The sequence below is a fragment of the Hypomesus transpacificus genome, chromosome 9 (genome assembly GCF_021917145.1).
Source record: "Hypomesus transpacificus isolate Combined female chromosome 9, fHypTra1, whole genome shotgun sequence".
Lineage (NCBI taxonomy): Eukaryota > Metazoa > Chordata > Actinopteri > Osmeriformes > Osmeridae > Hypomesus > Hypomesus transpacificus.
In genome coordinates, this window is record NC_061068.1 from 16,090,768 (window position 1) to 16,101,027 (window position 10,260).

Below are 10,260 nucleotides of genomic sequence, written 5' to 3' on the forward strand. Positions count from 1 at the left end.
AACATCAAATTACATCAACACAGCATTTAAAGGTAAAGCATTGATTGTCACACAAATTCCAATAGTTCTTCTAGTGTCCATAAGCAGTATTGCTTTGAGAGATGTTTGTAAATCCATTAAATGTATGTTTTGGGATAAATCCTTTATAATTCAGAGTTTCTGGAGTAGGGAGGTTGAGAAAGGTGGGCCGTTGTCTGGCTCTTCCCCCACTTGGGGAGGGGAACACCAGGTATGGCATCAGCCCCTTTGAGGCTTATCCAGAAGATAGTGGCATTGTATGAGACATCATATAATGCAATCAGTCGTCCTGGTGATCAGTACTGTGTCTTACTGAGTGGGTCAGAAATGGTTGTGTTGGCGGTTTGACTCTCTGCTACACCAACTTCCTTTTATAAGTGTACTTCTTATTACGTGGGGGGGTATCTGGAGCTGCCTCTTTCAAATCGACTCTCCGCAAAGAGACCCACCCTCCTCTGACTCTGATTGGCCGTGATCCTGAAACAAACCGATCAAACCAACGATGGCAGCGAGTATTACCCAATCAGCAATTTGTATTGATTCAAAACGGGACGCGCTATTTCATTTTCAAATACCGGACGATTCCGTATTTTAAGGGACGGGAGGCAACCCTAGGATGGCACATTCACACGTGCCGTTGCAAGGAGATTTGATGTGTCTCCCAGCACAATCTCCAGAACATGGAGGAGATTCCAGGAGACAGGCAGTTACTCTAGGAGAGCTGGACAGGGCCGTAGAAGGTCTTCAACCAATCAGCAGGATCGATAACTGCTGCTTTGTGCAAGGAGGAACAGGTTGAGCCAGAGCCGGCCCAAGGCATAAGCAAACTAAGCGGCTGCTTAGGGCCCCCATGGCCACCAGAGGGCCCCCAAGAGCACATGAAACTACAGCTTAATTAAAAAATGATATATATTATGTTAATAGTAATTATACAAATTCAGAGAGGCCCCCAAATCAATTCTGCTTATGGCCCAATAAAAGCGTGGGCCGGCCCTGGGTTGAGCACTGCCCGAGCCCTACAGAATGACCTCCAGCAAGCCACTGGTGTGAATGTCTCGGCCCAAACCATCAGAAACAGACTTCATGAGGGTGGCCTCAGGGCACAACGTCCTGTACTTTGTAAAGCTCTCTCTTGGAAGTCACTTTGGATAAAAGGGTCTGCTAAATGAATATATGTAAATGTAGTGTGCCCTGTGCTCACTGCCCAGCACCGTGGAGCTCCATTGGCTTTTGCTCTAGAACACCAGAACTGGCATGTCCCCCACTGGCGCCCTGTGTGCTTTTCACAGATGAGAGCAGGTTCACCCTGAGCACCTGTGATAGACGTGAAAGGGTCTGGAGAAGCCAAGGAGAACACTGTACTGCCTGCAACTTCATTCAGCATGACCGGTTTGGTGGTGGGTCAGTGATGGTCTGGGGAGGCATATCCAGGGAGGGACGCACAGGCCTCTACAGGCTAGAGAACGGCAGTCTGACTGCTATTAGGTATCGGGATGAAATCCTTGAACCCATGGTCAGACCCTACGCTGGTGCAGTAGGTCCTGAGTTCCTCCTGATGCACGACAATGCCCGGCCTGATGTGGCAAGAGTGTGCAGGCAGTACCTGGAGGATGAAGGAATCGATACATTGGAATGGCCCTCACGATCACCTGACCTAAACCCGATAGAACACCTCTGGGACATCATGTTTAGGTCCATCAGACGCCCCAGGTTGCTCCTCAGACTTTACAGGAGCTCACTGATGCCCTTCGACAGGTCTGGGAGGACATCCCACAATCGTTCCTAAGACATTACACTATCTTAAATCAGTATAGATATCCAACATAAAAATTTTCACATTGAGATCTGATGTGTTTTCAAAGTGTTCTTTTTAATTGTTTTGAGCAGTGTAGGTCAGATGGCTGAGCGGTTAGGGAGTCGGGCTATTAATTAGAAGGTTGCCGGTTGTGCAAATTGACGTTTGTGTCCTTGGGCAAGTCACTTCATCCTACTTGCCTCAGGGGCAATGTCCCTGTATTTACTGTAAGTCGCTCTAGATAACAGTGTCCGCGAAATGACTAAATGTAAATATATTTAGCAAGAATATAAAATGTTGAAATTCAGAAAGACATAGGCATGATGGGGTTAAATGATTAACCGTTATCCATGAACAGCATCCGAATATAGCAGTTCCTCTTCTCTCAGGATGGAAGGCAGAGCCAACGGGTAGTTATGTTGCTCTTTTGGAGCAGAATATGATTATATAACGACCAAACAGAATTAAATAAATACTGATAAGCATTCTGTTATTTTAAAATACATACATTTATCGGGTAGCTATGTTTTTTGGCATACATTTTGTTAATTTCACTTCCATTTAATTCCCCTTACATTTTTCAGAAGAACTTGCTTTTATTTTCAATGTGATAATATTGTCCAATAGCAAGACGTGTTTCTTGTCATGCTAAGTCATGTGATCTCTCTCTGATCAGTTAGCCGTGTTTCTAGAAAGAACAGCGTCGGAGCCTGCAATGTAGGCTATATCTGCTCAGAAAATTCAAAGATAAGAAAAGTCTAACATCTGAAAGTTTAGCGTTAAGTCAACAAAAAATGACTTGCCAGTCCAGAACAAAAGAAGTTCACAGGTTTTTCACTATTATTTAGAAGAAGTTTAACTACCTCAGGATAACCACAGGATATTTGCGGTGTATAAACCAGGACATTTTGAGGCTAGCTAATACTAGTAATACAGAGCAACTGAGGTGGGATATTCTTCAGTTGGAGTCCAACTCAGTGAAGTTTGCCAGGTAGGCTGATATTTCACCGTTTTATATGTAAAACTAGCTTATATGTTAGCTAGTTGACTGAGGCAGGGTACAGTATGCGGACGCGAGCAGGGGCGGACTGGGGGAAAAAAAGTGGCCCAGGAGTTATACTGTCAGACCGGTACACTCAGTAAACGGCGCGTTGCCCACTGAATACATGCACATTGCCCGTGTATTGCCCATTAACGCTGTAGAAAGCTCCATTTATTTGAAGAATGCTTAACAGTATTTATTTAATGATGTTAGGTCATTAGATAACGTTATTACACGGCTGTTCTTAACGCTGTAGAATGCTCCATTCACTTGAATGGGGCTTCCCAACGTTCAACAGCGAACATTTTTTTCATATTTGACCGTTGCTATGCATATTTGACCGCTGTCAAGGGAAGTGGCCTTTTTGCCTCGAATTCACGTCTTTCGTAGCACTCCGCAAGTAGTCCGGTAACTTTTCACCCCCCCAGCGTACTCCGTTGCTTAGCGACGTCAGCTGATTTGAAGCCTAAAGAATGTTCAACGTCTATGAAGTTCAACGTCTTTGGCGAACTATTTCTCTGCTGATCAACACAAGCCTACGAATGGTAACATATACAATGTAAAAAGACACACTGTGTTAAGTTATTTGTTAAGTAGCCGTGTAATAAGCGGGATAATGTATAGAACGCCGTAAAGCGTGCTTGATGCTGCCAGTACACACTCTCCCTGCGCGTTGAACTTCAGAGTTTCCATCTCCGTCAATCATACCAGCGCAGGTGACGACAATGTCCCTTGATTGGCGATGGCGGCCAGGTTTTGTGGAATACAAAAACACTTTTTCCGTTTGAAGCTCAAGTTCTATCAAAAGGGCGAGTTCTCACTTAATGTTTCTAGTTTTCCAATACGTCTATATCGTTGCCATTTTACACAGGTAGTTTAAGAGTGATCTTACCCTGACACAATGTGTCAGATTTCCAGTCCTTATTTGCCGTTTAGTTGTTATTAGATTAGAAATGAGTGGGTGCACCCGCAATGACCTTGTCTACTTGAACCCGTCTTGAATGAGTGGGATTATGTGGGTCACTCTGTCTAATGAGGGGAGGTGCAGCTATGACAGCATCTGCCAAATGAACCCCTCTGTGCTGACTCACTCTGGAGGCCCAGATGGATTCTGTCACTATATTGATCCTCTTTCTACAGGCTGTCAGGCTGTCTGGTCACAGAGGAAGGCTGTGCTTCTCTGGCCTCAGCTCTGAGGTCCAACCCCTTCCACCTGAGGGAACTGGACCTGAGCTACAATCATCCAGGAGAAAAAGGATTGAAGCTGCTCTCTGCTGGACTGGAGGATCCACACTGCAGACTGGAGAAACTCAAGTAAGGAGATGTTGGTTTTTTATATACCTCTTTATGTAATGTCGCTTAACACTGAACATATATCAAACTACGTTAATAGGCCTTGCATTTCATAATGATACAATTAAAAACTGCATGTTTACTCTACAATCTACAATATGGTTCAACTATGATTGTAGCCACAATCATAATTGTATTTCCAGAAGGCGGGTTTAGTGAAAACTGAGTTTTTAAACCCTGAAATGAGGGAATCTCTGGGTTTTTAGCTCCAGAAAAAGAGGTCACCAAAACCAGACGTTGTCAAATGTAGCTCAGCTCAAACCTAGGTCCTAGTGTCGGTTTGAAGTGAATGTAGCTAGGGACTTCAACAAGAAAAATAAATGGAATCAGCAAGCGCGACCACTACCAACGACGCCAAAGAAAAGCTAGCTATTCGTTGACGCCGGTGAGCTGTTACATACTTGAGGAGTGAGTTTCACCAGTTCACACCGGTTACACGTGCACAGAGAGAGGGGCTATTCACAGACGGGTCTGTTGTAGTGAGAGAGAGAAGATTGTTGTTGAAGCCATATAACACATACGGATGACATGAAATTCTACAGTTTTCCATGCAGAGCTAACCTGGCATTGACTGAACATCTCACTGTTAATCTGTGCTGTGGAGGTTGATGGACCCTCCTTCTCGTAATGCCCAGTCATTAAAAAGGAGAAGATTGGGACAGTTGTTTTGTGCACATAGGATTGTTCTACTTCTTCTTCACCTGTAGTAAGACGTTAGCCTGGTCCTAACCCAACTCTCGTACAGTTCATTTGTACAGAGAGTCTGGGCTCGCTCCATTGACAAGCGTTAACTTCCTTGAAGGCGGGTACTCTGTTGAAGTTTAAAACTATTGGATCTGCCCAGAGCCACTCTGGATCTGTCGTAACCAATCGGTAGCGTTCGCCTTGGCCAACTCCTTCACCACTGTCAGAAATATGAATCTATCAAGCATTGCACAGTCAGTCGGTGAACAAGTTAAGTAAGCTTTTTTGCTTGTGGCCTGCCCACAAGGAGACAAAAACATCACACGCCAGTGTGCTACAAGTTTATCTGCTAGCATGTTGTGCTAGCGAGCTATTTAAGCAGCCCCGCTCTTCACAGTCATTGGCTAAGACAAAGGCACGCAAATGTCCCATTGCTCTTCCTCATTGGCTCCCTTGCATAGTCCTGGCAGGCGTGTGTGCGTGCGTGTTTGAGTGTGTGCGTGTGTGCGCTCTCTGACCCCTGCAATCCTGACCATATGATTAACTCTTTAATGGCCTCCAGTAAGATAGTGGTGAAGCCCAGGTCCCCTTGTTTACGTAAGCCAAGTGTTACCCAGAGTTCACATTTGGGGTTAGGCCTCTCTTTGCACACACAAAATACTGTAAACAGAATCATTCTTAAACAGGATAACAGTTACATCTTTTCTAACAACCACTAACGGAGCAAGCTGTAAAATCAAACGAACCCCGTGGGGAGCAAAGATTGTTCTTGCTCCGGCTTTAACTTCTGGATATTCGGCAGCGTTGCCACAACGGACCGAATGGCTTCGCTCGTATCTTTCTCCGCCGCCGTTACTGAACTACAACTCAAACTAGGCATCAACACGACATCAACGTCATCGTTCTCAGCCACTCCCTCTGTTCTCTGATTGGACGGTAAAAAGTTGACTTGAGACATCGACTAATATACGGAAAGCCCAGACGGAGTACAGAAGCAAAAAGAAAATTGAGCGGAAGTACGTAGGTAGGAGGGCAGAGCCAGGCTAGTAAGACGTGTGGTTAAATGTCAAATTAATATACTGCATTGAAATGTACTGAATGAACATTGCCCCTTTTGCTGTTGCAGTTGTTTTTCTGCTTTCTAAAAATGTCTTCATACTCGCCTGCACGCCAGACAATTTCTATTTCCAGATTAGAATGCCAAATGCCAACACCATTACACAACACAGACAGTGTTTCCCACAGATTAGAAATCTATTTGGGGCGGGGGGGGGGGGATCATTTGTTACACAGAACGTTATCATATTAAATATGAATCCAAAATTATTCACACCTTCACAAAATCAACAACAACAAACAAATAATTTCTGCATATGCTGGTAGCAACGCTAATGCTAAATCATTTAACTGGTCGGCTCCATGACGCAGGGTAAGTAGCTAGCTCCTAAGACTTCTCACCAAAAGCACGAAGGGAAACCTTTGATTAGAGGTCACATGAAATGCTGTATTTGGATGCTTTTATATAGGCCTTAGTGGTCCCCTAATACTGTATCTGAAGTCTCTTACCCGAAAGTCAGCCTTGGTGCAGAATTATAGCCACTACGAGTAGCCTAGTCCCATAATGAGCTTTCCTCAGAACGCGCTGTTTCTGTGTCTGTAGCTTTGAATGCTAAATGAGGAGGAGAGGCGGCACCATGCGCTAATGTTTACAGTGGATGTATCGCAATGGCTCGTAGACCCGTTGCAGTAAGATGTCTCGAATTTGCCCATTCTCATCTGATAACCCTGGTTTGCAGAGCTGCACACTCAGTCATTTCAATGTGGGGAAAGGCGGATATCTCATGCCATAACACCAACAGCAGAACGTTATCCACATAACAACGAAGCGTACAACACTGCGTTACAGAATGTGTATTCACACACATACTTAATGCTATCTACCTTTACATTAGCGACAGTACCTCAGCTGATGGCTGCAGAGCTAATGTTACAGCCAGATTCTAAGGGTAGCAAGCTAGGTAACCATATGGTAAGCAACAAAATGATATAGCGTTAGTTGACTTACTTGTCCGAGGTTTGTAGCTGGACCAAGGAGTACTGATCGGAGGGAGTACGGAGGGAGGGGGGGGGAGGACTGACCTCTCAGAGCGGGAGGGAGGGGGGGGGGGAGGGGAGGACTGACCTCTCAGAGCGGGAGGGAGGGGGGGGGGGAGGGGAGGACTGACCTCTCAGAGCGGGAGGGAGGGAGGGGGGGAGGGGAGGGGGAGGACTGACCTCTCAGGGAGGGAGGGGGGGAGGGAAGGGGGAGAACTGACCTCTCAGAGCGGGAGGGGAGGGGGGGAGGGAAGGGGGAGAACTGACCTCTCAGAGCGGGAGGGAGGGGGGGAGGGAAGGGGGAGAACTGACCTCTCAGAGCGGGAGGGGAGGGGGGGGGAGGACTGACCTCTCAGAGCGGGAGGGAGGGAGGGGGGGAGGGGAGGACTGACCTCTCAGAGCGGGAGGGAGGGAGGGGGGGGGGAGGACTGACCTCTCAGAGCGGGAGGGAGGGGAGGGGGGGAGGGGAGGACTGACCTCTCAGAGCAGGAGGGGGGGAGGGGGGGGGGAGGACTGACCTCTCAGAGCGGGAGGGAGGGGGGGAGGGGAGGGGGGGGGAGGACTGACCTCTCAGAGCGGGAGGGAGGGAGGGGGGGAGGGGAGGACTGACCTCTCAGAGCGGGAGGGAGGGAGGGGAGGGGGGGGGAGGGGAGGACTGACCTCTCAGAGCGGGAGGGAGGGGGGGGGAGGACTGACCTCTCAGAGCGGGAGGGAGGGGAGGGGGGGAGGGGAGGACTGACCTCTCAGAGCGGGAGGGAGGGAGGGGGGGAGGGGAGGACTGACCTCTCAGAGCGGGAGGGAGGGAGGGGGGGGGGAGGACTGACCTCTCAGAGCGGGAGGGAGGGAGGGGGGGGAGGGGAGGACTGACCTCTCAGAGCGGGAGGGGGGGAGGGGAGGACTGACCTCTCAGAGCGGGAGGGAGGGAGGGGAGGGGGGGGGGGAGGACTGACCTCTTAGAGCGGGAGGGAGGGAGGGGGGGAGGACTGACCTCTCAGAGCGGGAGGGAGGGGAGGGGGGGAGGGGAGGACTGACCTCTCAGAGCGGGAGGGAGGGGGGGAGGGGGGGGGAGGACTGACCTCTCAGAGCGGGAGGGAGGGAGGGGAGGACTGACCTCTCAGAGCGGGAGGGAGGGAGGGGGGGAGGGGAGGACTGACCTCTCAGAGCGGGAGGGAGGGGAGGGTGGGGGGGGGGGGTGGGGGACTGACCTCTCAGAGCGGGAGGGGAGGGGAGGGGGGGAGGAGGACTGACCTCTCAGAGCGGGAGGGAGGGAGGGGGGGAGGGGAGGACTGACCTCTCAGAGCGGGAGGGGAAGGGGGGGGGGGGGGGAGGACTGACCTCTCATAGCGGGAGGGAGGGAGGGGAGGGGGGGAGGACTGACCTCTCAGAGCGGGAGGGGAAGGGGGGGGGAGGGGAGGACTGACCTCTCAGAGCGGGAGGGAGGGGGGGGGGAGGGGAGGACTGACCTCTCAGAGCGGGAGGGAGGGAGGGGAGGGGGGGAGGACTGACCTCTCAGAGCGGGAGGGGAAGGGGGGGGGAGGGGAGGACTGACCTCTCAGAGCGGGAGGGAGGGGAGGGGGGGGGGAGGACTGACCTCTCAGAGCGGGAGGGAGGGAGGGGGGGGGGGGGGACTGACCTCTCAGAGCGGGAGGGGAGGGGAGGGGGGGAGGACTGACCTCTCATAGCGGGAGGGAGGGAGGGGAGGGGGGGAGGACTGACCTCTCAGAGCGGGAGGGGAAGGGGGGGGGAGGGGAGGACTGACCTCTCAGAGCGGGAGGGAGGGGAGGGGGGGGGGGGGGGAGGGGAGGACTGACCTCTCAGAGCGGGAGGGGGGGGGGGGAGGGGGGGGGGGAGGACTGACCTCTCAGAGCGGGAGGGGGGAGGGTGGGGTGGGGGGGAGGACTGACCTCTCAGAGCGGGAGGGAGGGGAGGGGGGGGGGGAGGACTGACCTCTCAGAGCGGGAGGGAGGGAGGGGGGGGGGGGGGACTGACCTCTCAGAGCGGGAGGGAGGGGAGGGGGGGAGGGGAGGACTGACCTCTCAGAGCGGGAGGGGGGGAGGGGGGGGGAGGACTGACCTCTCAGAGTGGGAGGGGGGGGGGGGGAGGGGAGGGGGGGGAGGACTGACCTCTCAGAGCGGGAGGGAGGGAGGGGGGGGGGGAGGACTGACCTCTCAGAGCGGGAGGGAGGGGGGGGGGGAGGGGAGGACTGACCTCTCAGAGCGGGAGGGAGGGAGGGGGGGAGGGGAGGACTGACCTCTCAGAGAGGGAGGGAGGGAGGGGGGGGGGGGGGGGAGGGGGAGGACTGACCTCTCAGAGCAGGAGGGAGGGAGGGGAGGGGGGGGGGGGAGGACTGACCTCTCAAAGCGGGAGGGAGGGAGGGAGTGGGGGGGGACAAACAACAATCCTTCACCCAAACCCCATGACAGGGTCCAATTGGGACAGTAATGGCCATTGGCAGGAAATAAATCAATAATCTTTACATCATGATCCTCTCCGGAAAGTGGGTGATCAGGGCAGTTTAAAATGTGTGATCACCCACTTTTCGGAGAGTTTGATTTGCTCCCTTCTGGTCGTCGTTTTAGGCTCTGGAAGCGATAACTCTGAGCTTCCCATCTCATCAAGGGTTCATCAAGTCAGAGTTCAGGGTTAGGCTCAGAGTTAGTAAAACCTGCTTTCTGGAATACACCTCTGATGATACGAGAGAAACAACATGTTTACTTAGAAAGTCAGTTGCTAAGTCACTTATCAACAGGTGAAGTGTATTTTCATCATTCCTCTGCTTATCCCTGCAGTGTGGATCATGGTGGAGAGTGCTGGATCAAACCTGGCCTAAGGAAATGTGAGTATTGACTGCTACTTGGTTCTAGTACACAAGGTCATACAAGGGACAAAACCATTAGTGACTTGGACACTGTCAGAAATAGACACACACACCAACAAACAATGTAAACACTACTTTTAGAAGCAGTAATTTAACACAATTAATAAATTCAATAAATTCAATACTGTTTACGTCTGTGTGTGCTATGTCTCCTCCCTCTCCCCCCCTCTTCCTCTCCTCCCTCTGCTCCCCTCTGCTGTCCTCCCATCTTCCCCTCCTCCCAAGAAAGATGGAGTGATGGGGGCGTATCAGGAAGGAGATGAGGGATGATGGAGAGAGTGATGTGGAGGGAGAGAGGTAGCATATGAGGGAGAACAGAATGAGAGGGAGAGAGAGAGAGAGGAATGGAGGGAGGGACAGAGAGCAGGGTAGAGATGTAGGAACAGAAAAAGAGAG

General features: G+C 51.2%; 1 protein-coding gene across 2 annotated transcripts in view; it reads left to right on the forward strand.

Moving 5' to 3' along the window:
* The first annotated feature begins 3,452 nt into the window (after nucleotides 1-3,452).
* Nucleotides 3,453-10,260, forward strand: part of LOC124471385 (stonustoxin subunit beta-like) — an 8,259-nt gene continuing 1,451 nt past the window's right edge. Inside the window, exon 1 of one of the 2 annotated variants that reach the window (XR_006956521.1) lies at nucleotides 3,453-4,169. Coding sequence is in view for 1 of the 2 variants with exons in the window: in XM_047025878.1 (XP_046881834.1) it covers nucleotides 10,131-10,161 (31 nt within the window). In the remaining variant the exon portion in view is untranslated. Of the gene's footprint in view, nucleotides 4,170-10,089; nucleotides 10,162-10,260 lie in introns of those variants that run through there. The other variant, XM_047025878.1, reaches the window with a different exon arrangement.